This window comes from Chionomys nivalis, chromosome 13, assembly GCF_950005125.1.
Source record: "Chionomys nivalis chromosome 13, mChiNiv1.1, whole genome shotgun sequence".
NCBI lineage: Eukaryota > Metazoa > Chordata > Mammalia > Rodentia > Cricetidae > Chionomys > Chionomys nivalis.
Window position 1 is genome coordinate 48767507 of NC_080098.1, and position 25472 is coordinate 48792978.

General features: G+C 39.9%; 1 protein-coding gene across 2 annotated transcripts in view; it reads right to left on the reverse strand.

Annotated features, from left to right (window-relative positions):
- The window catches only part of Exoc2 (exocyst complex component 2), a 160679-nt gene that overhangs the window by 104687 nt on the left and 30520 nt on the right, over positions 1-25472 (reverse strand). For both annotated transcript variants that reach the window (XM_057787504.1, XM_057787503.1), the window contains exons 3-7: positions 24420-24596; positions 21824-21950; positions 13144-13257; positions 11578-11702; positions 1399-1479 (exon numbers count right to left, since the gene is read on the reverse strand). In XM_057787504.1, coding sequence (XP_057643487.1) covers positions 1399-1479; positions 11578-11702; positions 13144-13257; positions 21824-21950; positions 24420-24596 — 624 coding nt within the window. The remainder of the gene's footprint in view (positions 1-1398; positions 1480-11577; positions 11703-13143; positions 13258-21823; positions 21951-24419; positions 24597-25472) is intronic.

Genomic DNA, 25472 nt, shown 5'->3' on the forward strand with positions numbered 1-25472 from the left:
ATTTTTTATTTTGGCTTGTAGTGATTTGGCTTGATTGGGAATTTTGCGTCGGCAGAGAGCTTGCTTTAGAAAAATTCCTAAGAATGACAAGTATTTTTTTCTACCCAAAGAGGCAGAGCACAGTATACAAAAGGCCTTATGAGTAACCATGGCAACAGATATACAAGCCGAAACACAGCAAAGTGATTTTAGTAGTCAGTAGGAACTATGTCAGTGCCGGTGCTATATCACCATTTAACTTACCCAAGTAATCTCATTCTTTTGTACAAATGCTATAGCTTGTTGACAACTCCAGAGATGCAAATAACACCCGTGGGGAGAAAGCACCCTTCAACCTTCAACAGATCTAGCGGTACTGACACTGAAAAGGCTTTGGGAAATATTTTTTGGGTAAAATTCTGAATATATTCATTTTAACAAAGTTTTTAACTTGGTCTCAGAAGCAAAAGCATAGCAAGCCCCAAGGCAAGCAATAACCCCAGGAGTGATAAACAAAGGGAAAGGTTTTAAGTCCTGTTAAATGCAGGCTTAGAATGAAATGTCCACGTATTCCAATTCTAACACCAAGGAAAGCCTACACCAGAGTTAGCACTCCTTCCACCAAATACTTCCTTACTGACATCACTAGGGCTATGAGGAGATGGTTACATAAAGACAGAATGTTCTACTCATGGAACTAAACCAAGCTATAAATACAAAATTAACTTCCTATCATAATCCTGCTTGGAAAAATCTCTAAACATCTATGTGAGGTTACCTGATTTTTTTCATCCCTTCTTTATAAGGAAATCATATATTCGAGAAGATTCTTATGGACATCATTGCTTCAGGCTGCATATTGACCACATGTGTGAAATATAACTTATATTTTTAAAACACATTACATACAATAAAAATTAATTCATCTGATGAGTTTTTTCTAAATTACTAGGGTAAGTAGTCTGGAAGGTCAGAAAAGGAACAAAAGGGAAAGTGGAGGAAACACCAAACGTGGGGTCTGTGGGGCCTATAACTTTTACAGAATGTTCCAGAGTGTATCCCGGTGGGGAAATGCAGAGCATAAATAAGCAGACAATGCTGGGCAGCTGCTGGGCTGGGGCTGAGGCGCTGCACATCTGACAGCTGAGACTCAGGTGTCCACTCAGTGGGAACCCTGGCTGCTGTCTCGGTGCCCGTCCGTTCCAGGTCAGCAAATGACAGTTCCTGAGGAACACACCTTCAGAGTATGGTAAAATGCAAATGGTTCCCTTCACTCTTCCCACAGCCCTGCAGGCTCCTTAAGTCCTTGCTTAGAACTGAGGCTAAAGCACAGCTCAAGACGTTGCCCTGGGAACCCCTGACCTGCACTACAGCTTGTTATAAAGGCCCCCGGTAGTCTAGGTAGTGGAGCAAACTCACTGTTGAGGACATTCTCCAGTTTCTGTGTCATGGATCCTTCTACTTTTTCAGTTCCATCCGCTTCGAGTTTTTGGTGGATAGCTAGGAAAAAACAAACAAGCCTAGTTAAAATATGGGCCACTTCAATGGACAGAAAGATAGTTCACCAAAGTAATATTTTGAAGCCATTTTTACAAATTATTCTATCATTTCTACCATTCAAGAGGAACGTATATAGGCAATATTCTGGAATAGAAAAAAAAAAACACAGATAACGGCATTAATGTCACTCACAGCTTAACATTATTCAAGCAGCACCTAACACACTCGCCTAAGACAGTGAAAAAAAAAGGAAAAGAGAAAGTGAGACTTGAGGCACTGCAGTCTTTAGTATGGCCTTTTAATGTGGCCACAGAAAAAAGTCTTATTTCTCAGCTTTACTTTGTAAAACAGTATTTGGATTCTACCAAGCTCAAAAAATTTAATGTGGGGCCCAGACTATAACATGGGGAATATATATTACTTCTCTTATATTCACAATAATTTCCTGGAAGTTCCAAGGAAACTTTTCACAACACGTATCAATGCACCAACTCTGGACAAATAGTGTGCGGGTTGTTTACATTCCTTGACTCTGATAAAAATATTGGGGAATGAACCACTTAGTAATACATGTTTAGAGCTGTTACCTAGTGAAAAGGGAAGCTTCCAAAGAGCTATCAGGTAAGAAGTAAGACTCTAATATCAGATCGTACAGCCGTGACATAATGAAGACAGCAGAGCACGCTCTGGGTAAACTGGGACTATGCATTAAATGCCGCAATCCTGAGGTGCACGTGCCACCACTGACAGGGATGCACATCCCAGAATTTCTATTTGAAGGATGAGAAAACTGTGGCTCCACACAATTAAACATGTTTGGCAAGGTAACAAAGTCCAACTTGGACGTGAACTCAGGCAACCTCGTTACAGGCCTTCAAACCTCATCCCAGGCTGCCCACACAGCATAGACGCCTAACTCACACGACCTAGGCGTCTGTTTTTATGTCTGTAAAATGAGAGCAGGAAATTTACTGTGCCTTAGGGAACTGTATTCGCTTATAATGAAGAAGTTTCTCCTCCAAACAGTGGCAGAACCAGCCTGGATTTCTACTTTTCCACACAATTTGCTAAAGTGAAAACCCAAATCTAAGATGTTTCACTATGAGGTCCTTCAGAATTAACATAGTGAAATAAACATCACTCTTAAATATTAGGTACTCACTAACATTCAAATGGTAAGTCTGTTGCAGATTCTGCTTGATTACCTAGGCACAGGTGCCAGGTTTATACTATACAAACAATCAAAGAAGCCTGCTTCATGCAAATGTGGATGTGCTTATTTCTTTTATGAGACCTATATAAATCAATTTGACCCACTGGTCTTTTAAAAAACTCAAGAGTTAAATTCAGTGTTCAAATGCTTATGGATATGTTCTCAACTCCAGAGAACATTTATTTTTCTGCTTCTTATAATTAGTTTTTAATCCTAATTTTGTCCTCAATACTACATTTTTCTGTAATGCCACCACAGTTCTGTTTTAAATTCTAAAACAAACAGACTGCTCCTATATTGAATTGAATAAACACATCCATAAAAAGAAAAATAAACACATGGGAGAGGAATAGTCAGTACATATTTTTAATTGTCTTCACTGATTTGGATAAAGAAAAAGTGATTTCTTTACTGTCTCAAACTTAAATTATACGGTAGAAGTGACCCAGAATATTCCTGCACATCAGAGCTTAAACTTACATTCAACTTGTAAAGTTAAATGGAAGAGAATGTTCCTACATCTAAGCATTAAAAGCTAAACTAGAAAGACTGCTCCAGGGAGCAGATCTGCCCACACCACATTTAATGCTGCTACAATGTTTGGACAAGTTTGGTTGCAAAAGCAGGACTCACATGTGCATCTCACTGTGCGGGACGGACCACGCGTGTCCTGTCCTGAGCAGGAAGGAAGTACATTTTACACATGAATGTTATTCTCTTAAGTCAAAATTAACCTTAAAGGAAACTATGCAGCCACATTTTCTGATGCTGACATAAGCCATCAGCGATCAGCAGGTCAAGATGGGGTGACCTGGTTCCCTGAGCTCAGTTTACAGCCCTGTCTGCTGACAAGGCCGCTTCCTCCAGCCCATCGCTACCCCAGCAGAGCCACTGTCAAACTGTCAGCCAAGCGAGGGGACTAAGAGACATTGGGATCTGATAAAGGCAATCCTATTTTCTAGAAAATTAAACCAAATAACCCAGTGTCGGATTCATTTGGCCTTTTATTTTTTCTCAAAACATCTTTAAATAGAATAACTCAATAAGCAACTGGGTACATGATCACAGGTTTGTTATTGTTTCTAATCTATTAAAAACTTAAATATGTGCAGCAGTTGAGCATTATAAGCTTAAATTTAAGAAACAAAAAGGTATTATAAAAGCACCAGTTAAAGAAAACTTGAGGTTTTAGGACAATGTCCACTATTTCACTAGGACTGTAGCATCATTTCTTTCAACTTGAGTAAAACATACACTAAGTAAAATATGGAACTGCAACTTCGACCAAAAGATTCCAAATGCCCGAACGTGCACTTACATAGATGTCACTGTTAAATGAGTCACTAAGAATGGGGTGTGTGTCTGTGTCAGTATCAATAGGAATGCATTGCTAGGTAAGGAGATATGAATATGGTCTAGCCACTGTGCTGGCTGCTGGCCTTGTATGAGACAGAACATTAAAGCCAGAGCAGATAACTCAAACCATTCCCACAAGCAACCACAGAGCAAAGATGTCACAGCCTGTATCCTGTAGTCATTATCATCATCAATTTTTTTTTCTTACAACCACCTTAAAAGCATAGCCACGGTTAATTCCAGGCCTGTATAACTAGGCTCTAGCCTTGTCATGTTAATGTCCCAGACTCTGAAGGTTATACTTAATTAAAAAAAAAAAAAAAAAAAAAAAGATGGAAGGGGTATACTGTTAATCCAAATTCATTAAAATGCCTTTTGCACACACAGGCATTTTAACTATCACAGAAAACTTCTGTTAGTGCTACAGTTTAGATGCTAATGTCCTCAAGGACCCACATGTGAAAGGTTGATTGCACATGGAGGTACGAGGAGGCAGTGTGGGTTATTTGGGCATGCTCGTAAAGAGAATACTGTTGCTTTGGGTCCCTGCCTCTGGCTCCTTTTTGCTTTCTCTTCAGTGAGCTCTGCCATACACTCCCAGTGTGATATGTTGCCTCATTAGAGGACCAAAGCACCCACCCCCAAACCCAGGCAACTTAGAACAAAACCCTGAAACTAAGAGCCAATTATCACAAATATGTCATTACAGTAACAGAAAGCTAACTTACACAGTGGTCAAACCATATATGTTACATTTAAATTGATTAAGTAACCTGTGGTTCCTTTCTTTCCCTAAATATATTGCAAATAAAAATAATAAAACAATCCCAGCTGCCACAAAAAGACAGCAGGTAAGAATAACTCACTTAGATAACTGAGTCCTACAATAGCATGCTGCCTACATCAACACACCAACAACAGTAAATGTCAAAAGCCCGGTTCTGCTTCAGGCTTCCTGGAGTTGCTACAACACGCAAACAATGTACTGAGCTGCTTGGTCCTGCTTTGGTCTCTTTGTGTACTGTCAAAGGTATCCATTCAATTTTGCCATTGTTTTAAAAGAAGCAAAACACTCATAGAGTTTTGGTTTGGCACCAAAACCAAGTAACTGTAAATGCATGAGCTCCAAGGGCATTCAGGGAAATGGTGATGGAACAGAGCAGTGGAGGAACAAGGAGCTCAGAAGGGCCTCCCACACCAAGGTATGCAGCAGAAACAGCTTTCATGCTAGAGGCTGGCTAGGAACTGGCTGAACAGCAGCAGCCTGAGACTCTCAAGAGCATCAAGACTTCCAAAAAGAGGAAGGAAACGGCAAAGTGGAAGCCAGGGAAAGAGAAGTCTGGTGCTGGAAATGCTTTTGCAGGCTATGGTAAAGAAGGGTGATGCCAGACACAGTGCTTGTTGAGTTCTGACTAAAATAATGGTGGCCATATACTGGGGCAATAAACCTAATAAATGAAAAAAAAAAAGTCAAAGAGAATAAAGATTTCAGACTGCATATCTTGTTGGCATCAGCTTAGAATAGACTTGGGGTGGCTCTCCCAAACAATCCCCACAGTGGAGGAAAACAGCAACCACGTGGATGGAGCACATCTTGAAGAGCAGGGAGCTTTTGGGTCCCTCCCCCCCCCCCGCCTCTTTATCTATCCCTACAAAGACTGGACACTGCAGACCAGACAAGCAGCATCAGTTCTACAAAGCCACCTTCAGTCCCGCTCCCCACGCTCGCCTCCAGCAATCCTTGCCTTTTACAGACATTTCAAGACCAACTCCACACACAGCATGTTAAAAGACAGACTGCTGAACAGGCTAAGCACCTTCTACCAGGTGCGGAAGGAAAAGACTATATTTAAGGCTATTTTCAGAAAAGCTATGCTTTATGACATCTAAAACCTGTTTTTGAAAACTAAAGACATTAGTTAGCAGCCCCCAAAGTTTATCAAACACTGGAATAAGCAAATGAAAACAAAATGCTTTACTATGTCCTGTAGGGCACGCTCGAAACTTCTGCCCTCCTACTTATTCAAGTCTACACAAACATCTTTTAATCACTGTGGTGGAGGCAAACTAATTTATAAGCAAATGTTGGCTCAGGATATGTGGGAAATTATTTTAAGATGTGTTACTTTTGTTTATGCTGCATTTGTTTAACTCTGTGGAGCTGTGATTCTTTGCCTGTGTAAAACACCTGATAATAAAGAGCTGAAAGGTCAATAGCGAGGCAGGAGAAAGGATAGGTGGGGCTGGTAGGCAAAGAACATAAATAGAAGGAGAAATCTGGAAAAGAAGGAGCAAGGGAACGCGGAGAGAGGACACAGGGCCCAGCCACCCACCCAACCACGGAATAAGAGTGAAAGTGAGATACACAGAAGGAAAGGAAAAAGCCCAGAGGCAAAGGGTAGCTGGGATAAGGTAAGAGAAAGGCAGACTAGAAACAAGTCAAGCTAGGGCCAAGCATTTAAAAGAAAGACTAAGCCTCTGTATATGATTTATTTGGGAGGTAGGTGGCACCCCCCCCCAAAAAAAAATAGGTAAAAGAGCAAAATAGTAAAAGAAAAACCAATACACAGGATTTCTTCTCAGTAACATCATCACTGGAATCAAAGCCTCCTGGGCTAATTATCTTTCAGGCCAGTCATGTAGGTAGATTCCTCAGGTGGCCAACCTATCTACCATCATTCACTGTTATCAGCAGCTAGGGCTAACCCACAGACCTCTGGAGATAAAACAGAAAGCTCCACCCACAGAAGTTCCCCAAACTCCATTCAACACACAACCCTCTCCCACAGCTAACTAGACTGCACTTTCCCCAGTGATTAGCAGGGCTACAAGAGCTTTGAATGAGCTCTGAGATAACCTAGCAAGTGGTCAAGCCAGAGGGTCACCCGCAAGCTATCCTTATCTTTGTAATTGCTATAATTTTAATATTAGCATCAAGGAAACAGACACCAATTGTCAAAATAAATTTACATAAATTCTACAAACAAAGAAAACCTGACTAAGCTAAAACTACCAGTTTATTACAAATAATGTGGATTTAAGAATGTTATTAATCTGGGTATTGGTAACAAATCAGTCATTCTACAGGAGACTTCTTCCCTCTCTTTCTTCCTTCTTTTTCAGGGTGTGTGTAAGGGAGTGTGTGTGTGTGGGGGGTGATAATGAGGATAAAACCCAGAACCTAGATGTCTAGGAAAATTAGTTAATAGGTGATATATTCCCAGGTCCTTCCTTGTTCTAATTTTTATACAGTTACGTAAAATTGGCATAAACTAAAAAACTTACACCCTGTTGACAGTAAAGTCAGAAACACACTTTAAAAACAAAATTGACGCCAGGCGGTGGCAGTGCACGCCTTTAATTCCAGCACTCGAGAGGCAGAGGCCTGCGGATCTCTGTGAGTTCGAGGCCAAGCCTGGTCTACAAGAGCTAGTTCCAGGACAGGAACCAAAAAGCTACGGAGAAACCCTGTCTCGAAAAAAAAAAAAAAAAAATTGACAGAAACTACTAGATCTAAAAGCAAATATTACAAATTTTAAAAGCAGGCCAAAAGTAGGTATCAATAAAAGAATTAGTGTAAAAAGATAAAATTACTGCTTGACCTATTAGCTCTAACTTCTTATTTGCTAACTCTTACATCCTAATTTAACCCATTTCCATTAATCTGTGCATCACCACAAGGTGATTCTTTGTAGATGTTGTTTTCATTTAAAGGGAGATATGATACAGAGATGAATATTTTACATTGATATGGATCATGATCTAATGATACAAATTTAAGGTAAATTTGTTATACAGCGTATATGTATTTTTGCTCTTGTTTAAGATATTGTGTTTGTGTAGCTCATTTTAAAATGTTATGTATAATTGAGAAATAGAGATTAATAGAGAGTCATTTATAATAGTCAAACCTTGTAGTCATGTTAGTTAGGTTTTCCAGGTGTACAGAGATATATTTCAGATGAACAGGTATTCCTCAAAACTTTCAAAGACTTAAAGAATATAGCATTTAAAATGTTTTAAGAACTTAAGATTTTTCTTGACAGGGAGACATATCTGCTTCTGGCAGCACCAATACTTCAGAGAGGTTCATGAGCATTAAAGAAACCCATTATGGAATTTGCCTTCAATGTGACTAGCCATTTGAGCAAGAAACTGCTCTTGCCTAGACTGCCTGATTGCATAGAGGCTAGGTAACAAAGGATATAGCTACCTCTCCGGGAACTTGACCATTATCCCAATTTTCCCAGGGTTTCCTAAAGAAGTCAGCACCCCCAGATAACTGGATGCAGACTAGAAAACACAGTACCACATCCCCAGAGGTGGGGTGGGTGGCTTTTGGTCATTCCATGGGTTATAGGTGTCTGTCATTTGGGGAAATTATTTACAAGTTGTTATTGGTCATGGTCAGGAAAAAAGCTAAAGAAGGAGTTAGATTCAAGGATCTCTTTCTGAAGGAAAAGGGGGATATAGTATAAAAATGATGAGATCAATGGGTAGATTGCTGAGCCTACTCTCAAACAACCATTGCTCTCAAGTACTTTACATTGGGATGGATTTTTGTATATTTGATTCAAATTTAATGTTATGTTGTTATACTGTATATGTTTCTATTCTTGGTTAAGATATTATACCTATAGAGCTCATTTTAAAAAGTTATGTGAAGTTTTAGTTTTTGAAAGATATTTAGGATAATAAATACAGATTAATAGTCATCTATAACATCCTTATCTTTTACCTGTTTTTAAGCAAACAAACACACACACACCAAAAAAAAAAAAAATCACCTTACGCAAAAAAATCAAGACCTTACTGTAAGCCCTGAAATGGTGAAAACTGTTCGAAAACAGAGAAAAACCTGTCAAAATACATCATTGGCAAGAACTTCCTGAAAATGACTAAAATTGTTCAAGAAAATAAAACGAAGATTTAACAAACAGGGTTGCATGAAATTACAATCCTTGGCACAGTAAAGAAAATAACCAAGTGAAGAGATAGTCTATAGGATGTGCTGACTATTCATCTGATAGAGGATTAATAACTAGAATAGATAAAAAACTAAAAAACAAAATATATAACCCCATGTAACTCTGATAAACGAAAAGGAGAGGGCACCTCTCAAAAGATGAAGTATCAAGGCCCAACAGATACGTGAAGAATGATCAGAATCCTGAGTCTGAGGAGAAAGTCAAACGGAAACTGCACTGAGACTCCACCTCAGGCATCGGAATGTGATCACTAAGAAAGACAAAAGTGCTGGCAAGGATGCAAGAGTGGTAGGAGAAAGAACCCTTATACACTGCTAGGAATGTAAACCAATGCAGTCATTATGAAGATCCCTAAAAGTTAACAATAGAACTATTATACGATCCAGATATACACTCCTGGGAATACATCCAATGGGTTCTAAGTCAGCACACCAGAGAGATGGCCGTAAATCCGTGTTTACTACAGTGCTCCTCACAACAGCCAAATTATCAAATTAGCATAGGTGTCCACCAACAGATGCATGGGTAAGAAAATGTGATAAATTAGAGAGATGATAGATACATAGATATAGACAAACGACAGAATTTTATTCAGCCACAGTTAAGAACAAAACTGTATCTCTACAGGAAAACAGACATACTGGATAGCTTATTAAATGAAGTAAGCAAATCCAGATCTCTCTCTTTCTCTCCCCCTCCCTCTCTTTCTCTCTCTCCCTCTCCCTCTCATGGAAGGGAAACTGCCTGAGAGAAGAACAGGAGGAACTGGGTAGGAAATAAATATAATCAGAGTACATGACCTATTTGAAAGAAATTATGAAAAATGTCACCGCACAATGAGCATAAAAGGATAAAACAACTTAATGAAAAAAAAAGGTTTCTAGTACATCCAACTCTACATACGGTATCATCTCACAGTAACATATACTAATATTAGGAAAGAAAAATAGACTAAAAGAAAATACATCACAATGTTAATATGATTACCTCTGCCAATAAGTAACCCTTGTTAATTATTTCTGTTTTTCAAAAACATGCTTCCTCTTTCTATAAAACACAGAGAAGCCATGAGTAGGAGAGACAGGTGAGGGGGCAGGAAAAGGGAAGGGAGGGGGAACTGGGGCTAGCTAGTATATAAAATTAAAAATTTTTATATAAAAACATATGGCATGTTGCTAATGTTTTTAAATTGACTATGATAACCACTTTATACATGCTATAAAGTCATCAAATTAGTGACAGTCAGTATGAGCTTTGCAAAATCTGAAGCTCCCAACATACTTCTAGAGTACATGTCTGGTAAACACTGTATTTACCTTACAACACAGAGCTGTTCACACAAGCTCAGATCTCTCCTGCTGCCATAAGAACAATGACTAGGAATGCAGAGAGACAGCAATGGCAGACACATCAGTGATGACAGGGAGCCAGGGGTCAGCCCCGCTCTACTCCCTCCCAGCATGCACTGCATCCAACCAAAGCCCTAACCTCCACCTACAAGGAAGGGGGTCATGTGAGAGACTCACTTAGTGAAGAGAGGGCTATCATTACCTGATTTTTAAAAAACAGTAAGAACTCTTAATACCATTACTTTCTGAAGAAGGTACAGCCTTTTAAAATACAGTTAAGAAAAATGGATTAGTTATGGGTGGGTAAGATAGCTCAGTGGGCAAACACGCTTACCACCAAGTCTCAAAACCAAGTTTCATCTCCAGGCACAATATGATAGAAGAAGAATTTACTTCTACAAGTGGTTTTCTGACCTCCACACAAGTGCTATGGTACACAAACACACACACACAAATAAATAAACAAATTATTAATAGAATATAAGTACTTAATTATAGGGACCTTCATTTCCAAAAGGAATTATGGTAAATTTTATACATGTATATTGAGATTGAGATATATATATCATATATACGTATGATATATATATATATAATTCTCACTATACTTATTATTCTCACTATAAACAAATGAACTAAAAGCAGTTTTTAGAAACCTACTCAATGTCTTCCATTGTGAAATCTAAAGCTCTGATAACATAATTTTCCATTCTTATAATGATGATGTCAGAGAGTAGGTAGTTGATTGTGTATGCTGGGGGCCTCTGGGGTAATGGCTAAAAATAGCGCCACATCATCATCAGTCCTTCCCAAATGAAACACAGAATGGAGAACATTTTCAGAATTAGGCACATAAGTAAGATGTGATGTCTGTAAAAGGATTTTAAGAATTCTAGAACTTTGCCCACTGGGATTCAATTTCTTATCAATCCCAAAGACTGAGCATCATGCAGCGGAACAGAGGTCTCCTGTTTCACATGTAAGATGGGTCAACAGAGCCTTCGAGACAAATATTTACAGTACCAGGCCTTCAAAGAGATTCCAGCCCAGTCTGCAACAAATATTTATGGAATGTTTTAAACCTCTACTTTTATAAATACAGACTGAATGTCACACCCCATAAACACGAGGGAGCACAGTGTCAGGTTTCCACAGTGGAAGCCCCGGCAGATGGTTCTCAGGGTTTCCTTACCTGAGAGAGCATCCTGAGCTTCAAAGAAGGTACTGAGGCCGCCCTTCACATAGGCCAGACTCCCCTCACTCTTCTTATTGGCCTGCCTTTTGAGGTTGGTGACTGCCATCTTGAGCTGTTCAAAACTGAAATGAATTAAAAGAAATCAACTGCCTGAGACTCCTGACAAGATAATCGATTAAGTGTAAAGCAACAGGAATGCTAAAGGCTCTGTGTGGCATATACATTAACAGCCATGGAAAAACAAAAATATTTCAAATTCTTATCTAGAGCTAAACATTTTATTTATTGTGATGCCCAACAGATATAAAACTAGCCTTATAGCATCAGATGATAATTCCAAGTATGCCAGGTACCTAAGAAGTAAGTACAAATGTAGATATACAATATTCATGATTTGGAGATAGAGGTTTTGAGTATCTTTTACTGACAGGAGAGCCAGCTGTCCCAGGTAGTAGTTCAAAGGGGCAGTTGTTTGAAGGCAGAGTCTTCCATTCATGCAAGTATCCTGAGCACAAGGATCATCTCACCCTCAATACACAGTCCTCTGTCCTTAATGACAAAATCACAGAGCCTATGGGTGACTCCCAGTTCAAACAAGAGACAAAGCACATGTGATACACGTGTGAAGAGGCATGATGAAAGCCACTACTGTGCAGACTCATTTAAAATTTGTAAAAAGGCAGTAAGACCATACCATTTTACTTCTATCAAAAGCTGAGAGGAAGAAAAGATGGGTTTCTGTATTTTAGAAATTTTATTTCCATTTGAGAGGACAAAATCTGTTAATAAAATCTCGATATTGTTTTAAGTACCATAGTAATCCACACACCCAACACACCAGTTCTGAGTTACGACAGGAAAAGCATGTCCATAGTGGAAAATTCAAGCTAACTTTACAATCATGGATGGACTCTTACAGCATCTGCCTTAAAATATTATCAAACCAAATTCATCTATGCATTAAATAACCAACTCCTCATATTTTCTAATAATGAGTTTCACCTCTGTAAGTGAATACAATTATATTAACATACACTTTAACTGTCTTACAAAGAATATAAATCTAAAGTAACAAGCAACTCCTTTATCTAAATGGTTTCAGTAACACTGGTGTTTTAAATCAATCTGGCAAAAAAAGTTACAAGTGTGCTCTTTATAGTGAAGTAAAATGCTAAAGGAACAAAAGAATTCGGAGAGTCAACCCTGGCCTTATCTTCACATAATAATAAGCTTGCTCTGTGTTCTACATTTCACACAGAACTTACCAGTGTGTATGTGACTGGTAAGGAAGCACATGACAGTCACAAGAATCTGTTTAGGTCACCTACCAATACTACACATGTTCCAGAGCTGCACAAATACAGAAACATAAAATGGGAGAGTGAGAAAGAAAAGTCTTCTAACCCCCTACAAACAAGGAGACAGATAAACTGGGACTGTTAGGGACTCCCCAGGTCAGAGAACTCACAAACCTACAGGTGTCATCATCTGCAAGGCCAGACTTAAGTCAGGGTGGGCCCACTGTCTGAAGCCCTCAGAGTTCAGGGTCTGAAGTCCACTAACCTGGTGGTGGAGTGATTCTCTATAAGATACCATGCAGCTGAAAAATTCTCGCTGGTAAAATCAGCACTCATGCCATGAAACAATGTTTCTAAGTCCTTCTGAGGAAGCTTACTTCTAGAGAGAAAAAGAGTTAAAAATCCATTACAACTGATACTATCATCACAAAATACTACACAATAAATTAAAATACAAACCTGCCTGTATATTATATACAATAAGCTATCAAGAACATATTTGGACACAGTATGGAATATAATTTCTATATTGTGGCTGATTTTCTATCATGTAAACTTTGTTGCGGCAAGCTGACATTTAAAATTAACCAGTGCAAGTGGAATCATTTCTTTAACGTGTCACTGTTCTGAGGTAAACACTAGCCTGTAACTGTCCTAACTGAGGTGAACACTGGCCTGTCCTTGTCCTATCTGAAGTGAACAGATATTTGCTATTCTCCAAGTAAAGTTCACACTGTATCTACCCTGACCAGACCCTGCCCCTAGTCAAGCAATTTTCAAGCTTTGCTGCTGACCCACCTCCCTGTTTGCAGGATGAAGCTCAAATTCTCAGCTGCACATTTAAGGGTTTCCCTGCGCTGAACCTACTTATCTCTTAAGATTCATTTCTGCAACTCCAGTTCTCACACTAGAAGCTTCAGAGCCTCAGACAGATTATATTCTCTGGTACACATCATGTTTGTGTGAACTTCTTCTTCTTGCAGAACCCGTTTCTGAAAATGCTTCCCCAGCCCTGATAGACTGCTCATGCCAAATTATAAGATAAAAACAGAACACTGCTTCATAGACATTTGCATTTTATTCAATGAGAAATACCCTCATGCTAAAAGAAAACACGGACAGTTCCAGTATTTCTAGATTTATGCCTGGAGTCTTAATATATACTTATTAACATACACAGATCACACACACACACACACACACACACACACACACACACACACACAGGAGCCTCACCATGACCAACGTGTCATCTTCACCCCAAGGTAATACTTTTTCTTCCTTCCCCAAGCACGATCAATAGTCGATAGGCTGACTGTGACAGAGTGGGCAGATAGTGACAGACTCTCTTTCCTCTGTTAGTTACTGTATCACAGTATACTATAATGTAGGCTATAATGGGCACTTAGAAACTGGTTTTGCAGGCTAGATGTGGTGGCACACGCCTTTAAACCCAGCAATCGGAAGGCAGAGGCAGGTGGATCTTTGAGCCTAGTCTACAGAGCAAGTTCTAGGACACACAGAAACACACATCTCAAAAATCCAAAAAAAAAAAAAAAAAAAAAGGAAGGAAGAAAAGAAGGAGGGAAGGAGGGGAGGAAGGGAAAAGAGAGAAAGAGAGAACAAACTGGTTTGGGCCCACAGGGTAACTGAGAACAGAAGCATCCTGACCCTAAATCTCATCCTGAAGCAAAAGCAATCACCTTCTAGGAAGCAGACTGAACTACTCACTGGACAAGAACTTTGTCCAACAACCTTGCAGAATCTAAACAGAATCTAGAGAGACAATAATCATTCAGAGCACACTTGGCCAGGGCTAACCATACATATTTTTCGCTCCTTACCCCAACCCTGCTTCTTTTGAAACCTAAAGCTCATGCCTTTCAGTAACCTGAAAATGGATTTGAGATCAATGGACTCCTTTATCTGTCATGTCAGAGGCAACCGGAACTGAGACACAGAGACCTTCAGCAACCTGAGAACTTTCCTTAATCTTTTCAAGACCTTAACTCAGGTAAAACTGGATCCTGCCTTAAACACAGAAAATCTTAGGATAAGCCACTGTAAAGCAGAGTTGGGTTTATTCAACACAGAATGACACATGGTTGACAGAGGAAAGGGGACCGAGAAGAGCGGAAGGCATCTGACAAGAGCACAGTGCGGACTTTTCTAAGGAGAGCAGCACTCCATTTTCTTTACAGCAGTCCTGTGTGCCATTCTGGGGGCTTCTGATGCTAGTATCTTCAAAGTGTTAGCAGCCAAGGCTACCTGCTAGGTACATGACCTAATACTTCTGCCCTAAAAACCCAGGTACAGGACTAAGGCAAGATGGAAGGAGAGGGAAGCTGGGACTTCTCAAGCCCTCAACAGTGCTGCCATAGAAGACTTGTACTCTGTTCATTGGGTACTGAACCCTATTTAAGCCATGTGTACATTTTTATATACTTTCGGGGCCTGCATCCATGGCCTTTAGATTCATTCACTTCCTCCCGACATTCGTGTCTGCTGGGTTGTCCCTCCGAGGAGACACTCCACACAGCACTAGCATCTGCCCTGGGGACAATGACTGCTGCAAGCCAGCACCTGTCGCTGTCCTCTTACCCTTTATTCGGTGGCCCCGCTCAGATCAGAGATGTCTGAGAAAGATTGATGGGAGTCTTTCCAAAAAGTCTCAATTTTAAAGAGAACCTAGAAGAAACAGCCATTCTTCTGTCCCTGAGCATCATTCTGTCAAGTTTCAAAACCAAGAATTGTGAAAAATATTTTATAGTTATGAAGGAAACTGGTTTATCAGAAGAGCAAACCTGAGTTCTGCAAACCTCGCTGACATGACTAAGAGTGTCACCTCTGAATTTTGTAGAAGAGAAAGAAATGTCCTTTTGGTTTAAAACAAATGAATTGACATTTTTTGTTACATATCGCTGAAGGCATCTTAATTTACTAATATAGCCTTAAAAATAAGCTAAATATACTAATCTTTTACATGTATATCTGGAAAATGAAATAGAAACAGGGGCTACGAAGTGCAGCTGACTCACAGGGGTCCCTATCAGGTACCCATAAGAGCACAGGCCCCAGATCCCTCTGCCTGTAGGCCTGGGAAAGCAGCTAAGCTCTCCAGATTCCATCTACTCCTGAGGATCACAGCAGCTCATTCTTGGCAATAGTTTGAGAATTAAAGTTGATGGTAATTATGAAAAGCTGCTCAAAAATACTATTAGCTGTTAAATTTTCTTCTAGTTTTTTATATTTTACAGATTATTTTCTTAAGTACCACTATGTTTTACTCTAAATGTAGCAAGTAAATTAAATATTCTCATTTTGACAAACGAATAAACATACTTTCAGAGGGTACAAGTCATTACTCATGGTTTTGCCTGGAACCAGTCTTAGATCTGAAATAAAAGCACTCCTACAGATCTATGTGGATTTAAAATGCCTGTGATGTTCCCCTCAGCAAAAAGAAGGAAGGAGCACTGTGTTAGGCTAGCCCATGAGGCACACAGTCACAGCCCACAGAGTAATAGGACGCAAGAGGTCAGCCTTCCAAGTTAAGGGACAGCTCAGCGAGCCTGGGAGAGGGAGCAAGGTGAGTATGCAGACTCCCAGTGCAGTCTCCCTCACCAGCTGGGAGGGAGAGACTGCCAGGCACCAGGAAAACTGTTTTCAGAAGGAATCAAAGCAGTTCAGTCACTAACCACTCTTGCTGCCCCTAAAACTGTTTCCGTTAGATGGCAGTGTAAACTCAGACTTCATCCCTCTAGAAAGGGTCAGCCTCGGGCATTTAACCGAGTAGACAGATACGTAAGAGGAATGTTCATAAAACACATACTAGAAAACACGCTGTGCTTTCCTTGATGCGGTCATGGAGGGCAGGACAGCTGCGGACACTTAATGGACTGGCGCTGTTCTTTGATGGCATGGGCTACACTCATTTCTCTCGGCTTTAAACTTCAACAACATAATTTACAATGTTACATTAAAATATTATAGGAAAAGTTTTATTTTAAAATCTGGTATAGTTTCTGGACTTAGGAACTGTACCATAGCCCACAAAACTACTTCTACAGAATTCTAACGGTAAAATCGAGACACTTCTATGATCTTCCTAGGAATGGCTGCTGTCACCCTGTCTTTTCTGTAAAGGTGACTTTCTAAATGTACTGGGAAAACTGGTCACTGCTTCTTTCTGTTGAAAATCTGACCCGATAAGAACAGAGCCAGATGTACACTGCCCAAAAGCCATGTAGAAATAAAACAGCTAATACCTATCAGCTGAATAGCATCAACTGACTGCTCCAGACATCATCCCCCAGGAAGAGTTCACTCAAAAAATGAGCAGAGATTGAAAACAGGAGCCACGCTCTACTTCTCTGCCTTCACTTCACACAAGCACCACTGCCAAGACTTTCTTGATAAACATTCTCCTCGGGCAAACAGGACTTTGAAGAAACAGAATCTAGTGAAGACTTTCACTTACTAGGAGCCTATTTTTACCTCCTTTTACAGCTTAAATAGTTTGTATCCATTATAACTGAAACCAGGCAAGAACATACATATTTGTGACAACCAGCACAGTGAATCAGAAATACAGACCTTTTACAAGCAAAGCCTCGTCTCAGGCACAGTGAAGTTACCTTTTCAGAGCAATTAGTAACATTTTTATAAGTGCCATGGCACCATGTGTGCAAAAACATCAGTTAAAAATTTAGGGACATGAAGGACTTTAACAGTCAAAGACACCAATAAATGCCAGCTGTTAAAAACTTGTGGGCTGAAAGAGGACGGCATGCATGCTGGGTCCACCAATAAAATATATTAAAAACTGACTCATACCAAGAGCAACAAGGAGCCTATATTATGCTATCCTCACTTGCGTTTTCATGGTCTAAGTACCAGGCACAGCACCACGGGACTCCTCACCCTTCCACTGGACACCTACGTGAGCTACAGTGACCTCCAACATTCACAGGGCAGTTACCAGGCGCTGACTCATCTTCCAAAGGCCACCTCCTACTAGTGAGAAGTCAGCATGACCACAGCTGGTTATTTTATAATATGCATCTATACTTCTTCAGACCTTGTTAGTTACTGCTTTTCTACTAACAAATAACTGTAAAGTCCCCATGTTCCTCGGCTAATGCTTTAAATTTTTTAAATGATTTAAGAAATTCATACACAACATAGTAAAACCAAAGGCAGTAAGGATTAGAATCCGAATGCAACATCACTTTCTACAGGGACAAAAGGGTTTTACTAAAAACTATTACGTGGGTTAGGAAAACAATCCCACATGAGTGTGTGACATTCTGCCCCTCCTTTCCCTCACTCTTTTTCCACCTGGGCCAGGGTATGATCCAGTATAGAGCTCATGCTTTGCTTCACCTCCAGCAAAAGAATCAGCAAATCCTTAAGTAAGAGAAATCAGTAAACTCCATGTGGTTTTCTTAGGTGGGAAAGAGGGAGCAGTAGAGGGAAGGAGAGAAAACCTATTTGAATAAATAATACCTATTTTTAATTTTAACACAGATTATTCCTGAATAAACTTGCTCATGATAGTTTTAAATATCAACCTGCCACAACCTCTTGGAAGAGGTCCTAACAGAGATCATGGAGAGCAGGTAAGCCTGCAGACATGACTGTGGGGGTAGTCTCGATTGTTAATGGAGGTGGGAAGAACCACTCTGAATGTGGGTGGTGCCAAGTCAATAGCTGGGCCCTGGATTGCTTAAGAGTGAACTAAGTACTGAGCAACGGGCACTCTTATTTTGCACGTGACTGCAGATGTGATGTAAAAGGACCAGAACTGGCACCAAGTTCTCAGTACAAATATTTATTTGCCCCACAGTGGCAAAGATGGACTAGGAGACAAGTGAGAGGGGAGAAAAGGAGCAAGGGAGAGGGATAAGGGATTTTTACCCTGGCGGGACAAAAGACTGCCTCTGAATAAAATAGAAGCAGACATGTCTCAGGCAAATGGCAGTTTATAAAGAGAAAAAAGGGAAACTCATGTTAGAATGAGTTGATTAGTTCTGATTGGAAATGCTAGCCAAAGGGGGCTCTTGATTGCTGCACTTCAATACTTTGAAACCTGGACCTTGGTGGCCAGTCTCGGGAATGAGTTTGGAATAAGAAAATATCTAAATAAGGAAACAGACTTTAGTGGCTAGTTTTAGGAATGTAAGCTAAAGTTTAATAAGGAAGAATGGGGGAGGGCAAGGTCTGCCAGAGTCATGGTTGCCATGCTTGAGCCTACTAAAACCCTTCATAATGTCTTCAGTTCCTGCCTTGACTTCCCCACAATAATACTGTAATCTGGAATCTTAAGTCAAATAAACGCTTTCTCCTCTAAGCTGCTTTTAGTCAGGGTATTTTATCATGGCAACAGGAGGAAACTACAGTATTTAAAAGCTGTTTGCCCTGAGTTAGGGACAAGCAAAACCATGGCGACAACAAGCACACAAGCCACTGTGGCTGCAGTGCTCGTCTGTCCTCATGCACAACAGCCCAGGGAAAGGTCTGATCTTAAGGCCTCAGTCGTAAGCCCTGGGTGCCTAATGCAAAGCCAGAAGGTTTGGCTCCAAGTCACACAACACTACCTCTTAAGAGAAAGGTAAAGAAATGTTTAGCTACAGGCTGTGCAGTGTGTTCGAGGTTCCCAGCTTTGTGAGCTATCAGCCATGCTGGAGTGGCCTTTAGTAATACAGTTGTCTGTGACTCATTTCAGCTCCTGTAAGTAACCCGAATAAAACACATTGGTTCACCAACTGAACTTTGGCTATATCCATACTTTGATCTGTCATGGGATTCCTATCTGGGGTGAGTAGACATGGCTGTTGTGACTTCCCAGGGAAAGTTTTGTCACACAACAGCTGGAGGTCCTGGGTGTTGTAAGAAACAGGCTGAGCAAACTGTGGAGCAAGCAGCACTCCTCCGTGTTCCTGCCTCAAAGTTCCTGCTCTGACTTCTCACAGTGATGGAATGTGATCTGAGAGTTTTAAGATAAAATAAGGAAATAATATAAGGAAAGGGCTTACCTTTCCTCCCCTAGTTGCTTTTGGTCATAGTGGTGTTTGTTTGATTTTGTTTTTCTTTGGGTTTTTCAAGACAGGGTTTCTCTGTGAAAAAGTCCTAAATGTCCTGGAACTCGCTCTTGTAGACCAGGCTGTCCTCAAACTCACAGAGCTCCACCTGCCTCTACCTCCCAAGTGCTGGGATGAAAGGCATGCACCACCACAGCCTGGCTGGTCACAGCAATAGAAACCCTGACTAAAATGGCTGTCTGTCTGTCTCTCCTACAGAGCATGTGCATCCCCTCAGTCTTTCATCGGTGAGTGGCTTCTTGGTAAAGGAAAATCAGTCAGAACGATTCCTCCCTCCCAACTTCAAGAGTTTTGATGCTACCCCTTCACGGGTTTTCTGTCAATTGCAAGCCTACCTATCTATGTTTGGCAGTGAGCTCAAACATACCTGCCCTTTACCCTTCTATTTTGAACTGTCTTGATCTTAATTTATAGGATACTGAAACCCTTGAAATTCTAGAATATCCCATGGTTTAAATACGCTATCTAGACATCCCAAGCTCACAAGTAGCTAAATGCCAGGGCTTTTTAACAGACAATTGAGCAGGAACATTACAGCAGTGAAAATGCAGTTTTTCCTCAAAAGTACTAATGATCTTCAAGTGTAGGCATGAAGGTTCCATATTTAATGATTAATAAAAATGTTTCCCATTCTTAGAAAACCTAAACACGGATATGGTTAAGGCACTAACAGAACTTGCTACCTTCCATAACTCTTCATTAGGTTAATACCCATCATGTAACTCTGTAATCAGAATCACTAAGGCCAGAAAACAGATGAGATAAAAGGAATATGTTATGTAACTTGCTTAAGATACATGGATAAAGGTAGCTGTGGTAGTTTGAATGTGGTTGGTCATAGGGAGTGCCACTATTAGGAAGTATGGCTTTGTTGGAGTTGGTATGACCTTGTTGGAGGAAGTGCACTGTGAGGGCAGGCTTGGAGGTCTCTTTTGCTTAAGCTTTGCTCAGTGTGACTGTCAGTTAATTTCCTATTGCCTGCAAGATGTAGGACTCTCAGCTCCTCCTCCAGCATCCTGTCTGTCTGCATGCTGCCATACTCCCTGCCATGATGACAATGGATTGAACCTCTGAAACTATAAGCAAGCCATTCCAATTAAATGTTTTCCACTATAAGGGCTGCCATGGTCATGGCATCTCTTCACAGCAACAGACACACCAACTAAGACAATGGCCATACTTGGGATTATGAAAACAAAGCTTTCGTATATAAAGCTTTCATAAACAAGGCTTTCACTTATAAAACAAGGTATCACTCAACTGGCACAACAAAGTTAAAAAAGTCTGGGTTAAACAAAACTTTAGGCAGGATTTATCAAAAGTAAAAGATCCCTTTGGACCAAATTATTCTAAAATATTACTAGGAAAGTGAAGAAAATCAACAGATTATAATCCTATGATTTAAATATCATCTAAACATATTAAAATGTGCTAATGCTCACATCATTAATTAAGAGTGTGCTACAACAAGGGGAAGCTTCATAGGAGAATAGCTGACTAGCATGTAAAAGCCCTACATTCCACAACCAAAACCCCAAACTAAAAGTTAGTAGTTATTAAAATTTTTAAACATTTTATATCACAAAATGTAAACTCCCCCAAAACAAAATAATTTTGTCAAAGATTTATCTAATATAAACACTGAAGCAAAACTCATTAAACTTCATAAATTTTATTACAGAAATAACAATTAATAGTAAAAATAAATAATAATAGCAAATAATCCATTTAGCTGAGTTGCCTTCACCTGTGCTCTCCAGGACATCCCTGAAGGTGACTCCCTCCACTGAAAGAACATAAAACTCTTAGAAGCTGGAAATTAAAGAGCCAGACGGTACTCACTTTTCAATTTCAATGCCAAGTGGATTTGCAGGACGGAGTGACAAGGGAGGAATCCCTTTATTTCTGTCAGTCCGCATATCATAATAATTCATTTCATCCACCCACACTGCAGACTGATCTAAGATCCCTGTAAAGATGAGAGGTATGCATTCAACAAGATACAAATTCTCCAGGCACCATGTATCTCACCTTTGTTTTTTTAAGAGGTTTGGGCACTACAGCTCAAATCTTCTCATGCCTGGTAACTTTATAAAAACTACTGAGATTCTAGAGAACAGCCAAGTACCACCTCTGGGTTTACAGAGTCACTATACATTGTTCAATGGAGCTGATTTTAAGTAACTCACAAAGTTCTGAAAAATCAAGATGTTTTCCAAATAACATATAAAATTATTTATACACTGTTAAGTATTGATTAAGTTGATATTAACATTTGGAAAGTTAGATAGAAGATACAATGATATGACTTATAATAACTTTTTATTCAAGAAAATACTCTGAACTCTGTCAGCTTTTGGCTAAGAAATCTCAAGACACAAAACATTCAAGCTAAGCATCAGTGCCACAGAGAGCTCCTTGAACGTAACTGCAGAGAAGCTGACATACATGTATGACTTCTATTTTTGCTTTTGAAAACTCTCAAGAAATGTCTTTTCTTTATCTTATCTCTCTAAGCACTGACATGTTTTCATGAATAATTATACCAAGATAGAACAGTCGTTGTTATTTCTCATATTGTTTGTTCATTATTCAGAATGCTGAAAATGTCTTATAACAATACTAAGAATGAAAAAGAGAGAGAGAGAGAGAGAGAGAGAGAGAGAGAGAGAGAGAGAGAGAGAGAGCGCAAGCATTTTTCCCTAGTTCAGGCTGATTTGGTAAATTCAACCAAAATATCTAACCATTAAACTGGTTAAAGAGTGCATGGTTTCCATAATGGAAATGGCAAGGTTTTCAGGGAAAGCTGACTGGGTAGATACCTACAAACAAGACACAAACTCTACAGACAGCATTCTCCTTCATGGACCAAACTCTGACAGCACATGCCCATTACCACTCCAGGGACTCCGGGCTGCAACAGAGCAGGACTGAAGAACCAAGCAGCTTGGAGCAAGTGTGCCCTGCTGGCTGCTCTGGGAGTGGCAGAGGCTGAAGCTTCCCAGAAGAAGGTTGTCTGAACACCGGGCAACAACAGGACTCAGCAAACAGACTACTTGAGCAGCCATAGCAGACATTAACAAGGGCTACACACAAGCTTATACAGAAGTCCAAAACTCCAGGGCTATGTCGTTAACTCTGCACTGCAGCTTCTGTGAGTCATTCTACCCTGCGCTGGGCATTCAGAATAAAACTACACTTTCACCTAAATTCTCTTCATGTGCTATAGAACCAAGTATTATAAAATATGAATATTATCAGTATATTTACACTTCCTCCAGAAAGCTGTAAAACAGGATCATGCTTTGATTTCAGAGTTCACTATCTGAAGATGTGAAAATACATAAATATAGATAAATGGGGTTATATTTCTATATATACATGTCTATATCATATACTAATTCCAATTTTAGTTCTCCTCTATACATTTTTACTTCAAAAGTGTAATAAAGATTTGGGGAGGACAGCACTGTAGGAAATCTTTATGAGCTCAGATAGATTTAAAAAAACTTTATTTTTCTCTACAGTGAGAGCACTGCCTGAAATTAATTAGGACTGCCATTCTTATATTACACAAAAATCTTATATTTGTCTATTTATGCAAGATCTTACAGGATCACAATGAGAGATAAAGTATCCCAGGGAATAGTTTTAAAATTACTAATTTGTTCTCTAAAGGTGCTATACATTTTACATTTATGTTCTAACTTATCTATTCCTATGAGGTAGATGTCACCACTCTGCTTTTATTACCAGAAAACAGGTATTGTAGCTACATAGCTCTTGGTGGTAAGAGCCTAGGTTCGGTATTTGAAGAGTCTGGTTCCTCAGACCCAAAGCTTAAAGCACTGCAAGGTAGCAGGAGGTAAATACACACGAAAAGAGGACGTATAACTCCGGAGGACGGAGGACAAAGAAGAGCATGGGAAGCTAGGAGGCTACATTTCATCTCGCCCTGGAAGGAAACAAAAAATAAAGGGGGGGGGGGGGCGATCATTTAGATAAAACCACCACAGATTTGGTCAACCTAGAAGCTACTCCACTTTGAATCTTAATGGTGTAACAGTGTTAAAGCAATGTCATATGTTCAAGATCAAGAAGCCAGAACTAGAATCCCAAACTGCCACGGAGACAGATTTTATCAGTTGTAAGACGTATCTTCCAACTGTCATCTTTACACTGACAGTCACTTGGTAAACTGCCTTTCAAAAGAATGCTGCACAGTGAGTTCAGAGCCAGCCCGCGAGGCTCTACCATGACAGAGAAAACAGTCATGAACAAAAGGGGTAATGCAAACAAGAGACGCATCCTGGTGTCATCAAAATGAACACACTACATGCAACGAGAATGAGAATTAAGTGGGTTTGACAAAATCCACCAGTGTTAGCCTCTGAAGGCCAATATGCTCTCCTTACAATAAAGTCACTACGAGTCTTACCTATTTTTTCAGGTTTCAGTAGTTTAAAAGATACTGTTGAGGTTCCTTTGCCCCCTGACTTAGTTGTGACAATAATGTCTCCTTTGTCATTTTTGGCTTGGCCCACGCGACACACGATTTTACTTGCAGACATCCATTCTGCTGTGAGGAGGCAATTATGGCCACAAATTGTCAAGCCTGGAAGTAAAAGCACATATACAACAAATTAAAAACAAACATATAAACAAATCAACCACATTTCCTATTCCAACAGATGTCGAAGACAGTGCCTGGCAGACACAGAGCCTGCTGAGTCATCACCGCCCCACTCCATCTCCCTGGTCTTCTCTCTGACACCTAAGACTGCTTTCAGATGGTATGAAGCTTTTTCCACTCTCAGCAGAATTAGAACAATTATGGGCTACAGCTAAGCCCAAGCACTCAGATTACTTAGACTATAAGACTCCCAATTGTTTCCAGAAAGCACTGCTACCATAAGAAGTTTAAGTTATTGACACAAGGGATAAAACACACGAGACATTTGAGGATCATTTCCTAAAGGATTCTAAACTTACCCATCTTCTAAAAAGGGTCTGAGTGTGCTGTTTCCAGTGCTCTGTTACACTCAGTCTTATTGAATGCACTGAGCTGGGTACTGAATTATTTCAAGCAAAGGCTAGAGCACAGTGACTCAGATGCACTCTGTGATTACTCTCAGCTCTTACATCGCCTCATCAGCTTCTCGGTGGTTAGTTTATCTGCTTTAGTAGTTTCCTAACAAAACATCACTATATTAGCCTTCCATCATTCAGCTTCCTAATAAACTAGCACCCCCAACTCAGGTCCATTGCCAAGCCCTGACATGACTGAAAGCAATACCCAGCCAGGTTGTCTGAGAGAGAATGACTCAACTCTAAATGCCAGAGTATAGTGTAAAAACACTGTATGGTAAAGCACATTCATAAGATATTTCAGATGCATTTCATATGAGTAAATATGAATGATATCCAGGAAGGCACAGGTGGCATCAACCAGTTAAGAACAAGGCTATGTGTTGTATTAGAGACTGCTTGT